This window comes from Camarhynchus parvulus, chromosome 14 (assembly GCF_901933205.1).
Source record: "Camarhynchus parvulus chromosome 14, STF_HiC, whole genome shotgun sequence".
Classification (NCBI taxonomy): Eukaryota; Metazoa; Chordata; class Aves; order Passeriformes; family Thraupidae; genus Camarhynchus; species Camarhynchus parvulus.
Window position 1 is genome coordinate 2,268,321 of NC_044584.1, and position 25,809 is coordinate 2,294,129.

The following is a 25,809-nucleotide window of genomic DNA, read 5'->3' on the forward strand; positions in this document are numbered from 1 at the left end:
AACAGGGGCTGCTGGATTAGCAGGGCTCACATGAGCAGCAGGAAGGAAAGGCTCCTTCTCTGTGAGTGCCCTGCAGTATGGAGCAGGATCAGACCCACAGGATCTCTGAGGGTGGAAAAGATCTTCGAGCCCAACCTCTGACTGATCTCCCAGCCCAGAGCACAGCGTGCCCTGTCCAGCTGTTCCTCGGACACCTCCAGGGGTGGGGACACCATCACTGCTCTGGGCAGCCATTTCCAAGGCCTGACCACCCTTTCCATGGAGAAATTCCTCCTGGGGTCCAACCTGACTCCCCCTGGCACAGCTTGGGACCGTGTCCCTTTGTCCTGTCCCTGTTCCCTGGGAGCAGAGCCCGACCCCCCCGGCTGTCCCCTCCTGGCAGGAGCTGTGCAGAGCCACAAGGTCCCCCCTGAGCCTCCTTTGCTCCAGGCTGAGCCCCTTCCCAGCTCCCTCAGCCCCTCCTGGTGCTCCAGCCCCTTCCCAGCTCTGTTCCCTTCCCTGGACCCCTCCAACCCCTCTCCCTGTGTGCCTTGTGAGGGGCCCAGAACTGCCCCCAGGCCCAGGTGAAGGGACAGAATCAGTTCCCAGGTCACTGTGCCCACCCTGTTTCTCCCAGCAGAGGGGCTGTGGCAGGAGCTGGTGACTGGCCTGGTGTAGATGCAGGATGGTCCCTCCTGCCCTGCCAGCCCTGCGTGTGACAGTGACAGCTCAGCCCATGGCTCTGCATTCAGTGCTAGGCTGGCAGGGAGGGCTGACTCCAGCAAGCCTGGGTGTGCCAGGGACAAAGGCTGGGCTTTGGGGAAAGCAGCCAGCCCGTCCCAGAGCAGTGAGCTGCACCTGTGCCTGGCACTGCTTCCATCCCACCCACAGAGAGGGAAGGCATTGAATGGTTTGGGTTGGAGGGGGCCTCAAATCTCATCCCATCCCACCCCTGCCATGGCAGGGACACCTTCCACTGTCCCAGGCTGCTCCAAGCCCTGCCCAGCCTGGCCTTGGGCACTGCCAGGGATGCAGGGGCAGCCACAGCTGCTCTGGGCACCCTGTGCCAGGGCCTGCCCACCCTCACAGGGAACAATTCCTAATTCCCAATATCCCATCCATCCCTGCCCTCTGGCAGTGGGAGCCATTCCCTGTGTCCTGTCCCTCCATCCCTTGTCCCCAGTCCCTCTGCAGCTCTCCTGGAGCCCCTTCAGGCCCTGGCAGGGGCTCTGAGGTGTCCCTGGAGCCTTCTCCTCTCCAGGTGAGCACCCCCAGCTCTCCCAGCCTGGCTCCAGAGGGGCTCCAGCCCTGGGGGCATCTCCATGGGCTCCCCTGGACTCTCTCCAGCAGCTCCAGGTGCTGCTGCTGTTGGCCCCAGGGCTGGGGCAGCTCAGCAGGTGGGGTCTCACCTGAGGGGCAGAATCCCCCCCTCCTGCTGCCCATAGCAGGGCTCAGCCCAGCCCAGGGGGGTCTCTGGGCGCTCACAGCCAGGCTAGGTTCAGCTGTCACCCTCCAGCCCCCCAAATCCTTCCCCCAGGGCTGCCTGTGATTCCTTCTCTGCCCAGCCTGGACTGGGGCTTGGAACTGCCCTGACCCAGGCACTTGGCCTTGTTGTGCTTTATGAGTTTTGCACGGGTTGTGCTTTATGAGTTTTGCATGGTTCCCCCTCTCCAGGCTGTCCAGGTCCCTCTGGATGCCCCATCCCTCCCCTCCAGGGTGTGACCTCCCCACAGAGCTGGGTGTCAGCTCCAGGCTGGCTGGGGGTGCCCTAATTCCAGTGGAGCTGTGTGAGAAAATCTGCCTTTGTGACGCTTTTGGAGTGCTCTGGGTTCATGGCTCCCACTCACCTGCAGGTTTGTTTTTTTTTTGAGACAAACCAGTAATTTCTGATGTCACAGGCTCCACTTTCTCCCCCAGCTGTGGTGCAGAGCTGAGGTTTCCAGACGCTGTGTAACCTTTGATGTAGGATTCACCCTTTGTTCTTCCAGGAACAAAAGGGCAGGACAAAGAGGCGTTATGAGATAAAATAACAATTTTCTGCAGGGAGATTGACCCCCTGTTGCTTAATCTGTAGCAAAGTCATCCTGGAGCTGGCTGCTGCTGGCAGACCCCCCATCCCACCCCGGGGCTGGCTGAGGCTCTCCAGGGCCAAGCTCTATTGCAAGCATCCTCCAGACCTCAAATGTTTGCATCCTAATGAAAAAAAACTGGAGAAGGGCTTGTTAAAATGAACTTTCCACCTCATACAACGCCACGGTTGTTGTTTTTTAATCAAGCTGGGCATTTTAGTCCTGCAGGCACCTGACAATTCACAATGTTTTAGTAAGGGTCAAATTTTAAATATTAAAGACATCTTCTGAAGCTTCTTGGTGTCTGAAAGCACAAAGCAAGGCCTGCTGGCATTCCTTCAGTGTGCTCGTTCATTAATCTGCAATGTTTGGGCATTGTCTGCCCGCGTCCAGCTCCTCCAAACACAGCACTGAGCACAAAATTAATTCCCATGAGACTGGCACCAGAAAGTGCTTTACTTTCTGCTGGGATAAATGTGTGCCTCAAGTTAGTCATGTGTTTGTGTCCCTGGTGGAACTGGGGCTGGCAGGAGTGACCAACAAAGCAGGAGCTGGGCCGGTGGCATTTGGTCACATTGTCCCTGGGCTGGACCCAGTCTCACAGCTCATTCAGGCTCCTGAGAAAATAATGATAAAGCTCCTTTGTGGATGAATTTCAGGACACAAAATAAACAACAACAAGGAGTTCTGAGCCCGTGCATGTCCTCACTTATGACAGTTTGGCAGCACGGGTTGGTGACGGGGTTTGCAGGGTCACAGAGCTGCTGCACCAGTTGCATTTGCATTGACTAAGAGGATTTCAGCCATTGTTTGGCGTTTATAACCTCCTCTGTGCTCTGCTGGATTATTATCTGAGGAAAATGGAACAATAGATGACCACAGAAATACCCAGCCCAAAACAAAACCTTAGTGCTGGTGGCTTGGTAAGCGCTGGGAATAATATGTGAGATTGCAGCGTGTTGGACCTGCCCCTGCAGGGGTCAGGGAGGGGTAAGGCCATGGCTGGGTGAGCTGCCAGTGAAACTGGTGTGAATCAGCTGCAGAAACACAGAGGCTTTACTGGGAAACTGCAATAATTCTGCTGAGATCCACCCAAGGCTCAGCTCAGGGATCAGCAAACCAGGGGCTGACTTGTCCTTCTGCTTTCCCAGAGCTTGTGGAATCATTTAGGTTGGAAAACCCTCTGAGGCCCTTGAGTCCAACCCTTAACCTACCACTGCCAAGGCCAGTTAAACCATGTCCTCAAGTGTCACATCCACATGGTTTTTGAATACTTCTAGTGATTCCACCACTTCCCTGAGCAGCCTGTTCCAGTGCCTGACATCCTTTCAGTGGAGAAATTTTCCTAATAATTTACATATTTTGGTGTCTTACATTATGAAACTGCCTTCTCCTCATGCACAGTAAGTGCAGGTCACGCAGGGCTGGCCCAACACAGCTGTCCCTTGGAGGGCCACCAAAAATGCCTGCCACTGTCTGAGGGGTAGATCCAATAAGGAATTCCAGTGCTTGGAGAATGGTTTTGATCATCCTCATGTCCCCCCCACTGTTTTATCACCACCATGACTGGGAGGTCACAGCATCTTCTGGGTGTCCTGGTGGCATCTTGGCTGTTCCTAGGAAGTTTGTGCCCAAGAGGTGAAAGCCAAAAGAGCTCCGTGGGACGTGGGGTTTCTGAACAAAATCGTGGTCCTTTTTTAAGGTCATGGGTTTGGTTGATAAAGACAATAGTAGTATGGATGCAAATATTGGGATTCACCAAGGCATGTCACTGAGCATTGTGTGACACTTGGGTTTTAAATTAGCATTAAATGGAATGAATAAGGCATAAATTTGATGGCAATATTAGATAAGGCATGCGCTGGTCTTTGAAGTTTGTTAATGAGCTGGTTGTGACTGGGAAGATGTAAATTACTGAGAGCATTTCCAGCAGGAACCTGAGGAGCTGATGATTCATTCATCATTTAATATTGTTGACTCTAATCTAGCCAATAACACCCAACATCTGTCCTGGTGAGGAACGCAGATGACGCAGCGTCTGCGAGTGTGTCACAGCAGTCTCCTCGCTCAGGGAACTTTGCTGTGGCTGGGTTCCTACAGGTTCACCTCTTGAGCTTGTCTGACTGTCAAGCCTGAGAGGGAGCCACTCATAACCAGGCTTTTCCTGGGGCTATGGCATCAGGAAGGCTCCTTCCCATGGGGATTCCCTCCTGCCTTCAAAGACGACATCTAATGGTGTTACTGTGGCCACTGAAACAACATTTGCAGGGTCTGCCCCACTGCCTGGATGCTTATTAACTGGCATGTGTAAGAAATTAGTCATCCTTGAGGATCTCTCTGCCAAAAGGTCAGATCCTTCAGGTGGGGATGGGGTATGGAGGGAGAGAACAGCCCCCATTGCAGAGGGACAGCACGAGAGCAGCGTGGCAGGGCTGGATCAGAAGGCTGCTGAACACGAGCATGAGGAAGATGTGATTCCTTTCCATGCCTCCTCATCTGCAAGGATGTGAGGAGCTCACAGCAACTCAAAGAAAGGTTACAGAAATGAGGCAGGAGCTGGTAAATGTGGACAATGGTAGTTCTTAATGGAGTTCAAAAGCGCAAAAAAGGGCATGAAGAAAATCACTGTGGTGTACAGGGAGTTCCAGCTCATCAAGGGCTCAACACACAGTGGTCAAACTCAACCTGGAACAGAGCATCTGGTGCCTGGGCATGGAGATCACTTTCCAGGGGATTTTGGGGATGAGACTGCATGCAGATCTTTGTGGAGGTGTCATACTGCCAGGGTATAGCTTGTGATGTTCATGGAGAGCATCATCATGGATGGGTTGGGAGAGTGGGCTGATGCTTCTGCAGGTGCCCCAAAAGCCATCTCCCTCTTTACTCCAGCAAGAGTTACAGGATCTGCTTTCTGTCCAGGAAAAGAGGAGGAAAAACAGAATAACCTGTATTTAACTGTCCTAGAAGGAGTCACAAATAGGCCAAGAATTTTTGGGTTATGTTTGCACAGTTACATCTCCTTCTGGCAGGGTTTAATTTGTGTGGTGTGTTTGCAAAACTTTTGAGCCTTATAGTTGGGTGAAAACATTCCCAGGAGGGTCCATGAGGTGGGGTGCAAGGCAGGATGCAAGGCAGGGCTCCAGTGTTCATCTGCCCTCTCTCAGGAATGACAGTTCTCAGTACAGAACCTATCCACAGAATCATAGGATCATACGATTGGAAAAGATCTTGAAGAATATGCCCCTTCCCAGCTCCTCTTGCCCTGTACACACTCCAGGGCAGGGAAGGAGCACTCTGGAGCTCCAGCCCATCACAGGAAAGCTGCACTGCCATGAGATTGATTATAGACCTGAAGCCTTGCACAACCTCTTGAAAGCAGGGTGTTCCCCTTGTGCAGGAGGAAGCTTTGTCTGCTCCCACAGCTGGAGAGCACCAGCCCCGCTGCCTTGGTACCCAGTCCCTGCCATCGGGGCTCTCTTGCCATATAATCATGTGGGGGGAGTTCTGAGCAGCAGCTGACTGCACCATGGTTTTGTTTGCAGGAGAGAGTTCTCTGAGCTGCTGGAGAAGTTTGGCTCCCAGAGCAACACGGGCTCAGCGCGGAGCTCGCCGGTCCTGCACGGTGGCAGTGAGTAGCTCAGCAGGGAACTCAAAGCCCCTCTCTCTGCTGAGAGAGTTTCCTTTATCCCAGTGTCATTCTGAAGGGGCTGTGGTTGGATTTGAGTAGGTGTTGGGGTGGAGGTTTGAAGAAAGCTTGTCCTTATTGCAGACCCTTGGTGCATGCAAGTGTGTGGCCAATGCTGCTACGGGGTGATCAAGGGAGGCTTGAATTGGGTCATAGCCACTGCCCTGATCCCCAGATTCTGCCTAACTCATGTGCTGGGCAGGTGACTCCATCAGTAAATGCAGCTATACATTTTTGCTCTGGATTTCAAGGCATTTCAGCAATAATTCATTTAAAGATCATTATTTTATTTTTCATTCGCAAATGGGAAATGGTCAATGAGGTGCAACAAGGTTGACCTAACCAAGATGCCAGCACAAAAAGCCCTGTGTGCCTGGGGAAGAAAGCTCTCCCTACAGCTTGGCATCCCACCAGACAGCTGCTGGCCCTTCCCCTACGGCAGAGTTGTGTAGGGTTGGCAGAGGGGTGGCAGTCCCATGTTGGAATTGTTCAGCCTGAATGTTTCCCCTCCTTCAGCCCTATCCTGATGTCTTTAACCACCAAGTGGCTTCCCCCAAAAATCCAGGAGTGCAGCATCATCTCCCAGCAGCAAAGCAGGGGGGAGGGTGATGCTGGAGTGTCTGTGTGCCCTGGACTGACTGTGCCTTTGGTGTTCAGGTCGATATCTGGAGAGCACCTCCTCGGGCTCGTCCTCGCGCTCGCAGAGCCCGCTGCTGCTGAGCCCGGCCAACTCGCACGGCCCCTTCCTGGGGAGCCTGGCGCACGCTCCTCACGCACAGTACGTACACATCCCCCCAGCCCGGGCAGCAGGACACCACCAAATGTCAGAGGGATACACCCAGTACAGAATTACAGTGCTTGTTGAACAGTTTTGTTCATCCTTATGACCTCTCTACTCTTCTATCACCACAACGGTTCAGAGGCCACAGCATCTTCTGGATGTGGTGGTGGCATCTTGGCTGTTCCTGGGAAGTTTGTTCCAATGGGGGTGAAAAGGTTCCCAGCTGAGACAATGAATATGTCTGCACCATGCAGCAGCTCCTCTTCTGGGGGGGTACCAGTCCTCGGTTTTTCTGAGTCTGGATTGGAGGCACTTGAGACACAAATTCAAGTGTTTATTATTTCTTATCAGTAAAACAGTCTCATTACTGTGAGTTCAGCAGCTTTTCATTAGAAGGCACAAAATGGCCAACAATCTCTTGTTACAAGGTCTTTTAAGACTAAACTGTCCAATTAGGAACTGACACCTAGATTATTTTCCCTTTTAACCCAATAACTGATCCCAAAGAGCCCACAATGGGGACTTTTCTGCCCAATTACAAAATGCCACCCAAACCTATGGAGAAGGAGGAAGAAGAAGCATGAAGAAGAAACCCAGGACACCACCCTGTGCCCTCCATCTTGCTTCCATCCACAACATACTAAAAATCCCCAAACCTAAATTTCTCACCAAGTGATACACCTACACTGCTCTCTATAATCTATTTCACACTTTTGTGGATTGCAGTCTAGCTTGAAGTCTGGGAAACTTTCTCCATGGATGAGGGTCAAAGTCAGTGCTGCCCTGGGGGTCAGGGCATCCCAGAGCAGACAGAGAAATATTCCTGGTGCCCTGGGTTTCCACACTCTTCCTCCCCTCTGAATCCCAGGGAGAGGCCATGGTTTCCAGCCAGCTGAGAGGGCCCTGCACATCACCTTGTAAACCATGAGCAGAGTGTTCCTGCAAGGCTGGTGCTGCTTTCAGGAGGTGTTTTTGGAGCTTGTCTCCTATTGCCCTGCTCCTGGCACTTTGGCCCCATGCTCCAAGAGCACCAGCACCTCTCCGTGCAAACATCCCTGATGCCCTTTGCTTTGGGGTCATCAGCCTGCAGTCACCTCATCCTTTGGTGGCCAGAGCATCTCCCAGAGTGTGTTTCCACGTGGCCATCTGCCCTGGCACATTCCGCACGGTCAGAGGTTTGGACAGGCCGAGCTGGTTTTTCTGCAGTCTCGTCCCCAGGGCCCTTCTCCTGAGGGACAGCTCGGAGGCTGTTCACAGTCATGGAATGGGGACCATTTGTCCCCAGGGCTCCCAGCTCCCCTCCTTTGCCAGCACAAACAAGCCAAGGCACTGGTAAAGAGAATCAGCCCTCACTGCAGAACCAGTAAATCCTCTTGCTAAATACCAGCTTATTAGGGATTTGCAGAGGACAAATATTTGGCACCAGAGGTTTAAGCTGCTTGCATGGAGTGAGAGACCCACACAGAGGAGACACCAGATCATCTACTTGGCAGCTGCTTTGTTCAAGCCATCCTCACTGTGCTCTTAATTCCCCTCCAGGCTGAGGTGTAGAATCCAGAATGGGTTGGGTGAGATGGAACCTGAGATCATCTCATTCCAACCCCTACACTGTGGGCAGGAAAATGGTCATTCAGACTAGAGGGGCCTCCTCCTTGGTGGCCTCATTGCCACGCTGTGCCATGTTCTGCTTGTCTCCATGCAGCTGCCAGGCCCCAGAGGTCCTCCCCTGGAATCACAGACCACTGGTTTCATCTGAGCATTGGTGGTCAGCTGTGAGATGTAATTTGGGCCACAGGTCTTTCCATGCATGTGGCTGCCACCCCTTCTGCTCACCACAGGTTGTCCCCAGGCTGTGACTTCTCATTGTGGCATCACCTGAGGTCCTGTCCCTCCAGTGAGCAATGGGAGCTGGATGCAATGCAATCTCACCACAGTCAGTGCCTGAGATTCTGGGTTGAACAGAGCATTTTAATGCTGTATTTCATGACTTCATTTCCCTAAGACTGTTCACCTTTAAGCAATGTTTTTTCATAAGACTATGGCCCATGCACCCCTTCCCCTGGGGTGTGTGACCACCAGGGATGGCATTGCTTGGGAACCTGTGCTGGTGTCACTGTGGGGCATGGGATGCTCAGCTGCTCTTGTGTCTGAAGTTGTAACATGAGGAGCCAGTGCAGATTCTTTGGGCAGTGGCTGCTGTGGAAATAAAGAAAAGCCAGCTACACCCACCAGCTGCACCCATCCCATTTGGAGGAAAAGGTTTGCTGCTCCTTATGCACCACCCCCAACCCACCCTGTTCCAGTGCTGTCCATGGGAGCCCAGTGAAATCTCTGCTCCCACAACTCTGCCACTGCCAGACCTCCCTGCTGGCACAGAGCCACTGCTGTGCCTGGGCCTTGGTGGCCTGTTGAGTCCTGTCCAGCAGCTCTTGGAGGGAAGGCTCCAGCCTGTTTGCTGCTCCTTTCCATCCTGAGCAAGCCACCTGCCACAGCAGCAGCTCACAGTGTGGTGGGTGTTGCTGTAGAGGATGCCCATTTCTTAGGGCATCTTGCATGATTTTGGGTCCAAATCCTGGTTAAGACACACCCAGCTGTTTTCACTTTGATGTTTCCTAAGAACTGCTTGATAGCTGATCCATCTGTAAATTGCTGTCTGGTGATTTAGTTGGATTCAAGCAACAACATGTTGATCATTTGTGTGCTTTTGGCTATAAAACCAGAAATGCCAAATATATTCCGGTTAAATCTTTAGTTTCTTCTCTAAACAAGTATTCCCCTATTGGGGATTAGGGGAAGTAGTCACTTTAACAACACTGAACAATGTCTGCCAAAGAACAGGAGGCCTCACTTCCCCTTTCCAACAGTGGGTGGAAGAAAGGATGCAAATAAAAGGCTGGGAGAAGGTAGAAGGATCACACATGGAAATAAATCCATGCAGTTTGTTCAGTGATAGGAGAAGATAACCCAGATCACCTTGAGTCACCTGCTGACTTCTCTCCCTTGCAGCTACTCCATTGACTCAGGAATCCAGAGCATTTCTGTAGCAAACTCCTCTGGCTTGGGGCTGACAATCAGTGGTGGATCCAACAGGCCTGACGGGCCCATGATTTATGTCCAAGAGCTTTTGCCAGATGGGGACTGTTACAAAGTAAGTTGGTGTGGAGACCCTCAGGAGCTCTGCCATGGGCACCTTTCCTAGAGGCTGTGGCTGTTCTGAAGCAGCTTTTCTAGGAGTAGATGCATAATTGCATGGACTAATGAGGATTTGTGTTGCAGGAGAAGGCTTTGGGCAGAGATGTCCCTTCTCAATGCTGTGTCTTTCTCCCTGTTTGTTTAGGATGGTCGGCTCCGACCTGGAGACCAACTCATTGCTATCAACAGAGATTCTCTGGTGGGCAGCACACACGAGGAGGCCAGAAAAATAATTGAAAAAGCCAAATTCAGGTAGGCATAGAAAGTGTTTCCTGTCATCATCAGGGGCTGCTGAGTCTTAGGCAGAACACTTCATACCAAGGTTTGGCTTCAAGGGCACTATTAGCCCTAAATGATTCTTTAAGGTGGTCACATCAGGAAATCTTGAAGGCATGGATCATCCTGAAGTGTAATCCAGACCTTCCCAAACTTCTGGGCCTCATGAGTATCTCCTATCACTGCCCAGCAGAGCTTTGAAACAGAACTGAAGTTAAAAAAAGGGAAAAAAAGGAGACTCAGGAGAGACCTTATGGATCTGTACAAGAGGGTGGAGCCAGGTGGGGATTGGGCTTTTTTCCCAATTAACAAGGGACAGGACAAGAGGAAACAGCCTCAAGTAGTGCCAGGGGATGTTTAGATTGGATATTAGGAAAAACTTCTTCATGGAAAGGGTTGTAAAGCCCTTGGCACAGGCTGCCCAGGGGAGTGGTGGAATCACCCAGAAGTGTTCAAAAGCCATGGAGATGTGGCACCTGGGGACATGGGTCAGTGGTGGCCTTAGCAGTACCTAGGAAATGGTGGAACTCAATGATCTGAGGGGTCTTTCCCAACCTTAACCATTCCATGATTCAATGGAATGCAGCTGGTGGAGATCCAGCTGCACTGGTGCAGGCTGCTCAGGCTTAGGTGAGGTTATCCTGGAGACAGAACCACAAGCACGGGAGCTCTACAAATTTGTGCCTTTTGTTTGGTTAATAAGATGTTGTGTGTTTGCTGTTTGTTGAAGACACGAGGGAAGCACAGAAGTGGCCTTTATCCCTGGGAGGGGACGGTTACATCCTGGCCTGTCAGTGCACAGCAACAGCCCATCCCCACCTCCAAAGGCTGTGGGAAATGGCCTGAGCTCCTGCAGGCTGAAGGTCCACGTGAGGTCCCCAGAGGTAGGTGGAAATTCATCTCTAAAGGGATATGATACCAATCCTGGAGACAGATACCAATCCTGGGATCTTTCCTTGATCAGAGAACTCTTCTTTAGGGAGTCCCTTATAATACTTCTGGAAATCCAGTGGGAAGTCTGTGCTGTTGATGTATTTACCTGCAGGCAGATGTTTTAAATCTGAAATAATTTCTTCTCTCTTGGGTTTGAGACAGAGATGGATCTGTGGAGGTAATGACAGGAGTTTCATCTCCAGGGCCTGCATTCAGACCTGTTTCAAGAGTCTCAGGTTTAAAAAAAAAACAAAGCCCTTCTGTGGATAGCAACCTGCATCTCATTCAGCACCAGTCATAGGGCTGGAAGGGATCTCTGGAGTCAGTTTGATCTAGGCTCCTAGCCAAAGGCAGGCACAACTCTTTATTCTTCAAGCCCTCTGATGAGGATGAATCCCCAGCATTCCTGCACAGCCCATTCCTGCTCCTGACTACTCTAATGATAAGCCAGGCTCATTCCTGCTGCAAAGCCAAGCTCCACTTTGTGTTTGCAGAGAAGTGCTCAAGCTGTGAATGGCTGGACAGGGTTTAACCACACAACCCTCAGGGTCTGCAGCTCCATTCTGTGCATTTGTCACTCCCCTCCTGGACAGGTGCCATGCTGGGTGTCCTTGCTGCCCTCTTCCACACAAATTTCCTTCAAAAGGGGCTGGCTGGATGTTCTTTTCATACAAGACCATTCACAACACACCTTGCTTTCCAGAGCTGTGGGGACACAGACTCAGGAATGTCACCTATGTGCTGCCTTTGGGTGCACCAGGCTGGAGATGTGCCCTAGAAAGGCCCCAGAGCCCCTGGAGCTGTGGCTGGGTGCTGTGGTTGGACCCCTCACCCCCAGCTCGGGGGATGCTGTGCACTTGTATGAAATCCCACCACTGGCTGGACTGAAATGGCTCCTTTCCTCACTTTGCTGCTGAAAGATGGAACTTCTAATGAGGTCTGGACTTCCACACCAGGGAAAGAGCGCCCAGGCAGGCGTGCTGCCTGTCTGTATGTCCTCACACCAGTCCTGTGCCCTCTTGGCACCCAAGTCCCCAGCTGTGTCACAGCTCTCTTGGTGGTGCTCACCCTTGGATTATTTTTCCCTCTTCCTTGTGCTTTCAGCCATGACATAGCGCACAAAAAAGGGTGTGAACTGATCTCAGCTTCCTGCCCTGCTCACTGGGATAATTATGGGTTTGGGCTAAATATTACACCTGGCTGTGGCCAGACTTGGGACCTCCCTGCCGGATTGGATGCAGAGCTGAAGGGAGAACCTCTGAAGGGAAACCAGGCAAGGCCAAAACCAGCCCCAGCACTCAAGCACAGTTACAGAAAGGACAGAAATGTTTGTGTGTGACCAGAGGTTTTGGGGTGGCTTAGCCTGTGCCAGGTCCTCCCAGAGAAACCCCTGGAATCTCTTTAGGCCCACCTACACAAAGGATGGATGTAGTACCCTCATGGCTCTGCCTTGAACTCGATCTCCTGCTCATTATTTACACCAACAGATTCTCCTTAGCAACTGTCTGTGCCATTTTGTCTTGTTTTTCTAGAATAGACGTGAAAATCCTTTTCCTGTGCCTTCTTTGTCTCCGGACATTTGCCCACCAGAGCTCACAGTCTCAGGTGAGTCCTGCTCAACCATTCCCTTTGTGTGGGTGACAGCTGTGGCTCCTCAGAGCTGAGGAAATTACAGAATCACAGAATCACAGAATCACAGAATCACAGAATGGATTGCCTTGGAAGGAACGTTAAAGCCCAGCCCAGCCCACCCCCTGCCATGGCAGGGACACCTTCCACTGTCCCAGGCTGCTCCAAGCCCCATCCAGCCTGGGCTTGGGCACTGCCAGGGATCCAGGGGCAGCCACAGCTGCTCTGGGCACCCTGTGCCAGGGCCTGCCCACCCTCCCAGGGAACAATTCCTTCCCAATATCCCATCCATCCCTGCCCTCTGGCAGTGGGAAGCCATTCCTCTTGTCCTATCACCACATTTTTTTATCAATGTTTATACTGCTGGAGTGGAATTTAATGGGGTGATAGTGACACTCAGCCTGCTCAGAGGGAGGGCAGGCAGCAGCTTGGTTTACTCAGTCAGTAGTAATTAGATCCATGTTTGCCCATAGTAGCAAAACTCTTTACTAAGGCATTTGAGGACTGAGGTATTCACAAGAGACAAATTCCTCCACTCTCAGTCTGTGGTTCACTTGCAGCAGTGGCTTTGCCCACCTCAGACATGCAGCAGGATCTCCACAGGCCACATTCCCTTCTGGGGGGAATGGGAGGTTTTGGACACACAGCATAAAAGCAGTCAGGCAGAGAGTTGGGATGTACACAGCAACCCTGGGCTCTGAACAGGCTTTGAGGATGCCCTCAATTGGCCAAACTGGGAAATGGCTTAGAGATGTTAAATAAATCAGATTTCTTTCTACATCCAAGCTTCAGTTTTTGCTTATTTTCCATTCTGTGTTTCATCTTTATGCTCTGGGTCTCCTGAGCTCTTACCTTTTGTGGAGAGAACCACTCTGTTCATCCAACAGTGTGGCAGCAATGCGGGGTGAACCTGAATCACCCTGCAGCTTCCCAAATCCCTTAATGCTCTTGAGGAAACCTCAATAATCCCCAGAGCCCAGGGAGACAACCTCCACCAGGGTACCCCATACCCCTGTGACAGGAAGGTTACTGCTGCCCTGAGGGAAAGATGGACTTACCCAACAAATCCTGAACAAGTGTTGCCCACCATTCTTGCAGCCTCAAATCCAACAGCCCTTCCTTCCCTGGGACATTGGCTCTGCTTACAAATCCCTGTGCCTTGCTGCAATTCCCCTCTGGAAGGCTGAGAGCAAGCCCTGGAGCTAAACTGTGTTTAGTCCATCCCTGGGACCAGCAGGAGATGGAGCAGCTGCTCCCAGGGATGCCTGGCTCACCTTGGGCAAGCTCAGCAGCTTCAGCTCTGCCTTCCATGCTGCCCTGGAGAGGCCCTGGGATGGGGATGAGCTCTGTCCTCCCTTCCTGAGCACCCTGCAGATGCCAGGGACACTCTCAGGTGGCCACCACGGACAGCCAGTCCTGGTGATGGGGACAGAGCAACCCAGTACCAGCAGTGACCCACCCAGGGCCTGACTTAGCTGGGGATTTGCTCACTCCAGGATTTGAATGTGGGATGCCAAGGAGGTTTTGTGTCAATGTTGTCATCCATGGAGACAGACAAGTGGCTCTGAAAGAACAGCCAGGCTGGGAGCCTGGGCCAGGCAGTGCCTCTCTCTGGGTGCCTGATGGATGCCCTGGATATGGCTGTGTCCAGAGCTGACAGCAAAGGCACATGGAGCTAATCCTGATTAGCCATGGCTCCAAGGGTAATGGCTCTGCCCTTGAACTTGGAGAGGGAAGTGCTGGTGGCTGATCCAGCAAACCCATTTGCTGCCTCTTGCTGCTTCCCAGCTGCTGGCCTTAGCAGAGCAGATGGAGGCCTGGATTAGGAGGATTATGCAGCTCCTCTGTTACTCACTGCCTTCTCCTGGCACCTGGGCCCTGCCCCGATGGCCAGGAGGGTGAGGTGAGGGAGGAATGCTGCAGGGATTCTAGAGGAGCTGTGGGACTTGGCAAAACAGGGCTCTCTGTGATGTTATCCAGACCCAAGCAGCAACAAGAATTGCTCCCTGGGCAAGTCTCGTGACTGGCACCAGAAGGAACCTTGTCACTGGGCTGATGGTTTGAGGGTGGGCAGGGGCAAGCACAGACACCCTGCACCCTTCTGGAGTCTGGTTGGGTTCTTCCGGAGCAGTAACTCCTCCTGCAGCCCTCTTCCCAGGGGGTATTGTGGTTCCTTACAGGCAAGGGTTAATCATAATGGAAAAGGTGGGGTTCTCTCCAGGAATGGAGGGGCAGGAATGGACTTCTGTGCTCTGGACCTTTTCAGCTGTGCTGGCAATGCTGAGCCAGCTGTTGGCAGCTGGGTCCTCCAGCTCATGACAGCTTTTCACCAGTTCAGCAGCTGCTGCTGCCTCTCTCTGCCTCGGTGCCTGCCTCACAACACATGTTTCTGCCCAAAACCCTGCCTGCCGAGATGAGGGGAAAAGGGTTCAAGGCTTTTTGCAGTCTTGGGGAGGGAAAAAAATCTCAGAGTGATGCTTTTCCACATCACTTTTAATCTGTTCATTCCCATGGGTGTCAGGAATTCTTTCTGTTTTGTTTAATCAGAGTAGACAAAAACCAGGCAGATTTTAATTCATTTTTCTCACATTTCACCATAACTCCAAGACTCCACAAAACTCAGTGATTGGAGATTTCCAAAGTGCTGGAAATTTTTTGCAGTCTTTTGTCCCTGGATGAAACATCTCACTTTAAACCATGCAGAAGCCCAGTTTCAGAAGGATTTCCCCACGTATCCAATCTTTCCAAGAGAGACCTAGTTCAGCCTTCCAGAACTGGTTTTAGTAAATCCTGGACTTGGATTTTTGCTCTGCTGCATGTATTTTATATTTCATGCAAGGAGAGATCTGAGTTTTGCTTTGCAGACACCTCTACCCAAATGCTTCCCCATTAATATTTGGTTTTGATTTTTCAGCACCCGCTTCAGCTTCTAACTACAAAGCAGCTTCAGGCACCAAACCTAAAGTAGCCCTGGATCCCCATATCCGGCTCAAGGATGGAAAACTGGAACTGGTGAGTGGCAGGGTGCCTCTCCCCAAAGCAAGGTCTCCTCCTTGTGCACTGTGCAGGAAATAGTCCAGCTTCAGCTGAGCTTGCTGGAGGTTGAGTCCAGCCTCTGAAGGTAAAGAGGGTGAAACATCCTGACTGTGTCCAAAGGGGCATTTAAACATCCCTTGGCTCATCTGGGCTATTTCTTGATGCTCCATGAGACTCCAGAAGTCTTTTCCTGGCAGCTGCACCTCCCTTGAACATCATGCCATTGGCTAAGGTTGTGCCCTCTCAACTTTTGGTGCTGCTGTCACTGCTAGGGTGACCTCAGGCAGCCTGGTGTGCAGGAGGGAAGGCTGAGACAGGAGTTATCTCATCGAGGAGCCATCCAGAACCGCTGATTCTTCCACCAGTTTGTGGAGAACACATTCCACGGGCATGGAGCAGAGCTGCTCACCTGCTCGCCGAGACCCTGGGGAGGGACAGGGTGCCTTGGGGGGCCGTGTCCCAGTCTGGCACCTTGGGTTCTTCCGGCGTTTGAGGGGGGATGCGGGGACAGAGCCCTTTGTGCGGGGCCGGGGACACCACGGAGGCCCCGATGTGACGAACATCTGCTGCCCCCCGACGGCAGCGCAGCGGAGCCGCTCTCTGAGCCCGGAATTCTGAAGCGGATCCGGAGTGGCATTCGCACAGAGACCTCTGCTCCTCTCGGCTGGCAGGAGCGCAGCGCTTGGCTTCACTTTTCAAAGCTCTGTTAGCTGGGGGGTGACACCGACTGGCACGACCCGAGGTGGCTTTGGGGTGGCCAACATCCCAAAGTCAGGGAGCCTGCCGCAGTGCCTTGCTCAGGGGGGGTGGGCAGAGGAGCGGGAGGTGGGAACGGGACAGCACAGGGATCCCAGGGACTCGGTGCTGGTGCTGGAAGGTGAGCGAGGATCCCTCCCCAGCCCCTTCCCAGGGAATTTCCGGGAGCTGCCGTGAGCAGGAGCTGTGAGTGCAGCCTGGCCCAGGTGAGCGATTCACTCAGGCTCTTTCCCAGAGTCTGCTGAGCTCGACTTTGTGTTTTAAAAGCTTTCAGTTGCTGCTGCCAGCAGGGAAGTGGGGCTTGCACAGGCTTCTCTGCCTCTGTGTGCTGCCCTGAGGTTGAGCTGATAAATATCTGTAGAAGTTAGGGCATCAGGAGTAATGAGAGAGCAAAACATGCAGTGGAGGAGCAAAATGTTTGAATGTCTCCTCTCTCCATGAGAAACAGTCTGTTAATAGCTTTTATCTTCCTGGTCCCAAACACAATTTCTGAGCAGTAAGAGAAAGGAGAGGCTGAGCTCTTCCCAGCTGAGACTTGCTGAAACTCCACTGGCTTTTGATAAAAGTCCTGAAAACTCATCGGAGCTGCAAATCTGATTGCAGATAAAATGTTCTTGGAGGGATGTGAACCTGTGTTCAGGAACAGACATTTCTGTACCTGTGCAGCAAAGGAGACACTGCAAATCCAATCCAAGCCTGTTCCTTTGAGAGATACTGCCTGGAGAAACCCAGCACCAAGTGTCTTCCCAGTGCTTACCCCAAAGAATTGCTTTTCCAGTATTTTTCTTTTTAAAGGCTCTTGTTTCTGCTCCAGGTTCTGCAGTACCTTGGTCTGGATGTGACCGAGGAGAAGAAGAGGCAGCTCCGGCAAAGCCTGACCACGGACTCGCAGGGGACTGTGGCCTATGGAGGTGAGCAGGGGCTCTGCCCAGGGGGATCTGACATTTCTGTGCAGCTTCACTGGCAGCTAAAAAGGGAAAAAGGGACAGAAGTGGCTGGTGAGACACCTGCCTGGGTAGGGATGGAGCCTATAAAGAGGGGAAGTCACAAACACAAAAGAAGGCATTCTGTAGAATCATGGAATCCTGGAGTGGGTTGGGTTGGAAGGGACCTCAAAATTCATCTCATTCCACCAGACACCTTCCACTATCCCAGGCTGCTCCAAGCCCTGTCCAAGAGGACACTTCCAGGGATGGATCAGCCACAGCTTCACTCTGAAACCAGTGCCAGGGCCTCACTGCACTCACAGGGAAGAATTTATTCCTAACATCTAATCTAAACATACTCTCTGTCAGTTTAAAGCCATTCCCACTGTCCTATCATTGGTAAAATCAGACTAAAAGAAAGTTGGTGCAAGGGTTTACTTTCCTTAAAATCCCAGCTTTCCTAGCAGGAGCTGGCCAGAGGAGACACAGAAAATGAAAGCCAGTTCTGCCTTCTGTGGCCTTCCAGAGCACGGCTGGCCCACAGGGTCTGCTCCCCAGAAGGCTTTCAGCAAAAATCCAAAACCATCAGCAATGTCCTGAGCAGAGAGAACAGTCACAAGGCGTCTGGATCAATGTTTTGTGCAGAGGGAGGGATGGGACACAGAACCACGGCCCTCTCCTGTGAGTGACTGGAGTTGTAATTTGTGGAAACAGAAATGAGGATGATTGGGGGTATTTAGCAAATGTGCTGCTTTTGCAGAGAGACTCTGGCTCCTGCTGCAGCCCAGGGACCATCCAGGACAGGCTTCAAGGTGGGACCCTGTGAACCTCATGAAGTTCACCAAAGCCAAGTGCATGTTCTGCACCTGGATCAGGGCAGCCGCAAGCACAAATCCAGGCTGGGTAGAGAAGGGATGGAAAGCAGCCCTGAGGGAGGATTTGGGATGTTGGAGGATGAGAGCTGGACATGCCCTGGCTGGGAGCACCCAGAAACCCCCCTGGGCTGGGCTGAGCCCTGGTAGGGGCAGCAGGAGGGGGGATTCTGCTCCCTCAGGTGAGACCCCACCTGCTGAGCTGCCTCCTCCAGCTTGGGGAAGATCTCAGAGCCCCTGCCAGGGCCTGAAGGGGCTCCAGGAGAGCTGGAGAGGGGCTGGGGACAAGGGATGGAGGGACAGGACACAGGGAATGGCTCCCACTGCCAGAGGGCAGGGATGGATGGGATATTGGGAATTAGGAATTGTTCCCTGAGAGGGTGGGCAGGCCCTGGCACAGGGTGCCCAGAGCAGCTGTGGCTGCCCCTGCATCCCTGGCAGTGCCCAAGGCCAGGCTGGGCAGGGTATGGAGCCACCTGGGACAGTGGGAGGTGTCCCTGCCCATGGCAGGGGGTGGGATGGAATAAAATCATCTTTATGGTCCCTTTGTGCCCAAACCATTCCATGTTTCTGTGATTCTGTGACTGGAAGCTCTGGGACCCTGGTGCCACCTCCCTGATGGTCCCCACCTGTCCCACACAGCCCCTTCTGCTGTGCCTTCCTTCATGTCTGAAAGCAGAATTAATGTGGATTTTCAAACTTGTAAATCTAACACTTTTTCTAAGTACTGAACTCACTGAGTTGTGTTTTTGTTTATATCAGCAATGTGAGAAATGGCAGCAGGTGCCTTTTTTCAGGGAAATGTGGGTTTAGCTTAAAATTTTAAAACTTTCAGAACCACAGTCGTGAAAACTCCCCTGTGAAAATATCTGGGGTTTTCTGGGTGTTAAAAATGTCATTTTTTCAGTTGGATAAGGAACAGGAGTCTAATAAAGGCTGTCAACAACTCATTTAAGCTTGATGGGATTGCTGACAAACCCAGGATTATTAGGGAAACCTGTCTGGCATCTCTAAACTCTGCTTGGCACCAGTGGATGGCCCCAAAATCAGTGGCATTTTCTCCTAACCCACAGCAATTTTCTCTTTTAGCCTGGTAAAAACTGCTTGTTTCTCACAGATGTTCTCCAAGCACTCAGGGATCTGATGCAGGAGGAGCTGGACGAGGCTGGTCTGGATTCCAGCTCTGTGCTCTTCACTCAGCATGAAGTGGCCAATTTGCTGGATACATCAGCTTTTCACTCCCTGGTCAGTCACCCCAAAGCTCTGCTACATTGAATCCATGGATCTTCTACATGAAATCCATGGAATTCTGAGATGGGAAAAGCTAAATTACAATTTTCTGGTTGTTCTACAGTTAGAAAGACAAAGCAGAACTATTAATTAATCATTTTTTAAATAGAAAATTCTATAAAATACCTCAAACTTCTCATTTTTAATAAGGAAATAAGAGTATCTATGGGATAATATGAGGAAGCAGCCTGGCAGTTATGCAGAAGGAGAAATAGCCATAATTAATCAATTCTAAGTAATTTCATTTGGTTCACAAAGTGAAAATTCACTCTAGCTCAGCCATATCAGCAATGATGGGAATCAGAGAGTGAAATTCTGTGGGGCAAAATGAACCATGCTGGAGCTGAATTATTTAATGTGCCTTTTGATCTATTGCATAAAAATGCTGACTCCTTTTTTAGGCGATTTTGATTCAATGTGTGATGAGTCTGTCCCTCTCCTTGCAGACCTTTGACTCTCTCAACAGCAATGGCAGCGAGGACCTGGAGCAGCTGCAGCTGGAGATGAGGGATCTGCGGCACGAAGTCCGCAGGCTGAAGGTTCAGAGCAGATTTCTTGGCTGGGGTGTTGTGCTGTAGCTCTCTGTAGGGGTAATGGGGTGGCGTGTCCCTCTGGAGAAGTCACCAGTTTGCATTCTGTGCATTCCTCGTCACACAGGAGCCTCTCACCCTCCACTCTCCTTAATTGCCTCTTTCTCGCTCTCAACCTCAAAGGAAAACTTCTTTGTACTCAAAGCATGCAGGCCCTTCTCAGCAGGGAGTTAACAGATTTAAAAAGCAGCTCTCATTAAGAATTCCAGTGTGTGATTAACAGAAGCAGCACCTGTCCTCTCAGCCTCACCTGGCTGTGAGCACCTCAGCTGTATCCAGGTGGAATACTTCAGGTCACAGCTCTAAAAACTCTCCCTGTGGGGGGAAAAAGTATACAGAACTTCTGTAAAATAATATTCTGGTGGGTGGGGGCATTCTAGAAAATGTCCTGTCATTTGTTGCTTCTAATCTGGTGAAAATATTTCCCACAGTCTCTCCTGAGAGAAGTGGAGAGCAGCAAGAAGTCGATGGAGGATGAGCTTCAGAGGCTGAACCAAGTTAGTGGAGGGATTTCTGGGCTGCTGGGGTGGGTTTGGGGCTGGGTTTGGCAGCTGAGGGGGACGTGGTGTGCTCATCAGAAGTTCCTGGTGCTTGCAGAAGGCGCTGGGGTTCCTGTCGGAGAACAGGAGCCTGCACAGCAAACTGCAGATGGCCGAGGTGGTGCAGAGACAGGCCCACAGTGCTGAGCAGGACTACGAGGAAGTGATCCACCTGCTGGAGGCTGAAATTGCAGAACTGAAGATGCAGCTGGCAGGGAAAAAAGCAAAGCACGTCTCTGAAATAGAGGTAATGCAACCCCCTGGAAAAACCCACAACCCTTCAGACTCTTCTTCTGTGGGTTCATAGAGTCATGGAATGATTTGGGCCAGAAGAGATCATAAGGCTCATCTCATTCCAACCCCCTGCCATGGGCAGGGACTCCTTCCACTATCCCAGGTTGTTCCAAGCCCCATCCAACCTGGCCTTGGACACTTCCAGGGGTGGGGCAGCCACTACTAAGGTTACCCTCCTTCTATTTACACAACAGAAAATGAAATAGCACATAGATCATTTGCTGTGTGGGACCACAAGGCCAACACAGTTTCTGGATCTGTGTTATAATTTGCATAACTTCCACTGTCCCTTCCCAAACAACGCTGCTTTTGCTCGTAGCAAATGCCACAAACTGTTGTTTCCAAAAGCCAAGGCTGGAGCATCACCACCCCCTTTCTCCTCTTGCTGTGTCCCTGTGTCAGGAGGACATCCTGGAGCTGAAGAGGCAGCTGTCCCTGGCTGATGGCCAGCTACGAAAATCCGAAGTGTCCCGGAAGCGCCTGGAGATCTGCAATAGGAAGCTGCTCCTGTTTGTGCAGGTGAGGTGTGCACCTGCCCACTGCTGCAGCATCACCACGGCCTCTTTCCTTCAGGGTGCTTTTGCAAGTCCAATCAACTTCCTGCTCCATAAGCAAGAGGGGTTTTTTTCCTCTCTCACCCGAAAGTCACTGTCTGTTGGTTAGGAGGAAGCAGGGAATGAGCTCAGATCTCCTCATACCCCTGGGAGCAATGCAAACTCCGTGGTGCAGGTTTTGCTGGTGGCTCTGCTCTTCCTGGCTCCCTGTGCTGAGGCTGTCAAAATCATCCATGCTCACCTTCCCTTGCTATAGCTCTATAAATAGGAACCTGGAGAGTGGCTTTGCTCTTCCAGAGCTTTTCCCCCTGGATTTCCTGCAAAATCTCAGAGTTTAGTCTTTCATTTGGCAGGTTTTCCACTTCATTCCCTATATTGGGAGCGCCAGTCTGTGTAATTAATAAACTGGCCAGCATGGGAAGCATTAGTAGTCAGTGTTTCTGCTATGGCTACTGGTGGCCTGTCCCAAGAACTCTTGAAATCAAGCAGAAACAGTGGAGCAAAAGGAAATGTAGATGCTGTGTCCTCTGCTCCAGAGACAGAAGAATTAAATGCCTCCAGAACTTCAGCACTATGTGCTAGAGCCTGTGCAGTTTGGGGTCAGACTTTGGAGATACACCTCACTTGACCCCAGGGTCAAACATCACAGGATTTTGAGCACTGGAGCAAAATGTCTTCATTTTTCCTCCACCCCTCAGCAGTGTTGGAGAATTGCATGGTAATGAGAGCTTACACGTGCAGGTCCAGCCCAGGAGCTAGGGGTTGCTGGCAGCCATGATCACTGAAAGGCAGCCTGCAAAATAATTCCTTGGAAGAGGATTTTTGTGTTGCATTTCATGTATTTTAGCAGTGGTATTAAAATGCAGAATTCAGATGTGTCTGTAAATTCATGAATGCTGCCTGAGCTGCAAAAGGCCTTGAGATATTTGCTTCAAGGGCAATGAATAAGCGGAAGCTGATTACTGTCATATTAAATCTGATCATCAGGAAAAACCCATGGGGTTTGTTCTCAGGAATTATTCATTCCTACAAGTTTGAAACCCTTTTTTTTTTTTCTGTTGCATGACAGAACATTTACAAGGTCCTGAGCACACACAGTCATGTACCAGATGAGAAAAGGTAGGAGATGGCTTCTGGGAATGGTGAACAGCAACATGAAATGTCCTTTTCTGACCTTTCTCTGGGGAAGGTGCCTCACACGTAACCTACCCAGAGTTTCTAAACATACTTTCACTTTGGAAGTGAAACCATGGGAGAAAGATGATCTGGAGGCTGCTGGTGGGTTGGTGCTGGGGGACTTGGGCCTCTGTTCAGGCTTTTTTTGGGAGTGAGTAGCTGAAAGTCAGCTTGAGTTGAATTGCTCTTGTCAGCAGAGACCCCAGGCATGTTGTTTCAGAGCAGCAGAGTTTTGACCCACCTGCTTTTCCAAACATAAACCAGGTTTTGGCTCCAGGACCACATCCTTTTTTATCAGCAGTTAGAGCAGACAGAGTGTAAGCAAAGAGCTCTCCAGACTCTCAGCTGCATGAATGGCTGCAGAAACAGAGCTCAGGCTTCTGGACTCCCCTCCAACCCGAGCCTATCTCCTATCACTTGGGCATAAATGTATCACAACTCTCTGTGTGTTTTTAACTGACTAGATCATTGAAAAGTCACTGTCCCATCGATAATGACCAGTCCCTTTAAAAGCCAGTTTTTAAGAGGGATGGAAATCAGTTTTTAAGTTTCCAAGCTGGTTATTTCTAATATAATGCAGGGGAAATGCTTTTGACAAATTCTAAAGAATACTTTGCTATTTTTCTGTAACAAAGCAATGCAAGTGTGTCTAACAGACACTTGAATGAGGAGGGATGGAGATGCAACCCCCCAAACACACAGAATTTATGTAGCAGATCCTTCCTGAGAGGCTGGCCAGGATTGTCAATGCCCATTCTCTGATAGAAGTATTGATGGCACTTTCCGTATTTATAAGCGTCAACCATGAAACAGAAGAGGATAAAACAGATGCAGTCTCAGACACATCTCTTCCACCTTCAGATCTTGTTGACCTTTTGCTATCAGAAGCTAAAGAACTGTTAGCACCAATCCTCTCCAACAAGGACGGTAAGCACTAAATTAACTGCAGAAAGCTGAATCCCAGCAAGTCTCAGGGATCTCTGCCAGTTTTATTGGCAGTTTCCAGCACCTTCCATATTTTTCCATACCAGTTGAGCCTCCCTAATTCTCTCATGCTCACTGAGATGTAATTACCCTATATCCATGTGACTCATCTGTGAATCTGCAATGCAGACTCGCAGGGTATGGAGTCAAAGACTTGTGCCCAGGGCCAGAGGAAAGGTGTTTATCCAGGGGAAAAACCCTGACAGGCAGGAGGAGGGTTTCACAGAATCACTGAAATGCTGCTTGAAAGGGACTGCTGGAGATCAGATCTTCTGCTCCAGGTAGGGCCATCCCAGTAGAGGGGATCTGCAGTTTAGCAGGGGTTTAGCCAGCCAGGATGGAGATCCACAGCCTTCCTGGATGGTGTTCCCTCACTGCTCTGTGACAAAGATCTCCCCAGCACCCAGCCTGAGCTCCCCCAGGGGCAGCCTGTGGCCTCTGCCCCCAGTTACACTGGCTGCACTGCCAAAAACAGCTCAGCTCCACATCCTTTAATTACCCCTGATGTAGCAGTGGGGGCTGTGAAGTTGCCTCCTGGCCTCCTCTTTGCCAGGCTAAACAAGCCCAGCTCCCTCTGCCCTGCCCAGCCTCTCCCTGCAGGCCTGGGGCTTCCCTTGCTGGATCCTGTCCAGTTTCCCAACAGCTTTAAACCCAGCATCCAAACTTTCCTTCTGCCATTCGGGTACCATTACAGCAGTGCTGAGCAGAAGGGAACAACCACCTCCCGTTTCCTTGGAGTAAAAACCAGCCATGCTCCCTTTTCCTCACATCTGTGAGCAAACCAGGCAACAGGCATCCAGCTCCATGGGAGTCTGGATTGGCTTTCCCAGTCTGGGACTCTGAGCTGGTCCATAAGTCATAGACATTTCTTGGTGGCAATTATTTGACCCTGCTTGTCTGTACCCCCACAAAATGCGTGTCTGACCTCCTCAGTGTCATGTCCAGGTGAATGCACAGCCCCAAACAGGTGCCCAGTCCTTGCCCTTTGATGCTATTCACCAGCTCAGTGTGGCCACAGCCCAGCACTGGCTTTGTCTCAAAGCACAAGACACAAAGGAAATAATTGCAGCCTTTCAGGAGCACCTCTGGCTTATGAGTGCTGTCAGCATTTTCTGAGCTCCTGCCCCATTTAAATGTGCTTTAGCATAATGCAGCAGCATTGGGCATGTTCTCTGCACTAACACTTGGCTCTGTGCTTCCATCTGCAGCTCTGCCATGGGACAGGGACCAGTGCCTGCCTGCTGAAGGAATCCCAAATTACAAGGAGTAGGTGTCAAAACTGCTGTGGTCTGTAATTTGGACAACATAGATACTAAAAACTCCTGTTAGTTTTGTTGGGGTTTTTTAACCAAAACTGTTGCTTGATGACTTTTGATCAGACAGTCTAGGAGAGGCCTCCAGATGGCCATGACAGAGAAATGCTGTGAAATTCCTAGACAGAAAGAGACTTCCCACCCTTCACGGTGTGAATTCCTGGATTTCTCTTTTGCTTTATAAAATGCTGGTTTTCCTTCAGGCCAGATGGGAATTTGTGGTTCTGTGGCTTGTCTAGCCAGCATTTTTATAGTGCACTCTGTGTAAGGGAAAAAGCATCACTGAATATGTTAATTTTTTATGCTGTGATATTGAGATGCTGTGAAGCTCCAGACAAGGAAAGCAGGATGACTTGGCTTTGTTTGGACCTTAAACTGTTAAATTTCCCTGAAACCTCTTAAACTGCTTGTATTTAACAGAGCCATTTCCCAAAGTTATCTGAAAGGGCACTTTGAGACCTAAATATCTCCTACTGCTTTCTTAGCTTAACTCAACCTGAAGATCTGCCAGCACGGTTTTTTGTTTAGGTACAAAGTACCCATTTGCAAATGATAATTTCAAGGTTATGAAAAGCATTTTCAGACAAAACAGGCAGCCTGCACAGTCTAACCAGGCAAGATCTGTGGCTGCTTCTTCTTTCCTAAATAACAAGTGCTGTCTTCACATTACCCTCTGTGTCCTCCTTCCAAACTACCTAAGGCATATTTCTCCTTTTCAGCCACCTTCATCAGAAGACCACGTGGCCCCCTCCTGCAGGCCAGACCAAGAGTGACCAACCACAGCCACCAAGCCCCACAGAACTGCCTAAGAAGTCAACATAAATATCCCATGGCTTGGTGGTGCTCCGAATCATGGCCATCCATCCCATGGGAGATGGGAAAGACACCCCCCAGGCACCTCAGCTTCCAGGCCCAGCAGACTGAGAACAAGCTTT

General features: G+C 50.8%; 1 protein-coding gene across 1 annotated transcript in view; it reads left to right on the forward strand.

Annotated features, from left to right (window-relative positions):
• LOC115909254 (syntaxin-binding protein 4-like) overlaps nt 1-25,696 on the forward strand; it is a 38,161-nt gene extending 12,465 nt beyond the window's left edge. Inside the window, 17 exon segments of the mRNA XM_030958425.1 lie at nt 5,591-5,676; nt 6,391-6,511; nt 9,521-9,662; nt 9,852-9,958; nt 10,713-10,866; nt 12,448-12,520; nt 15,459-15,556; nt 17,151-17,247; nt 19,252-19,379; nt 19,871-19,963; nt 20,446-20,511; nt 20,612-20,800; nt 21,250-21,366; nt 22,471-22,520; nt 23,374-23,504; nt 24,770-24,827; nt 25,594-25,696. Coding sequence (XP_030814285.1) covers nt 5,591-5,676; nt 6,391-6,511; nt 9,521-9,662; nt 9,852-9,958; nt 10,713-10,866; nt 12,448-12,520; nt 15,459-15,556; nt 17,151-17,247; nt 19,252-19,379; nt 19,871-19,963; nt 20,446-20,511; nt 20,612-20,800; nt 21,250-21,366; nt 22,471-22,520; nt 23,374-23,504; nt 24,770-24,827; nt 25,594-25,696 — 1,813 coding nt within the window.
• Nucleotides 25,697-25,809: the final 113 nt, after the last annotated feature.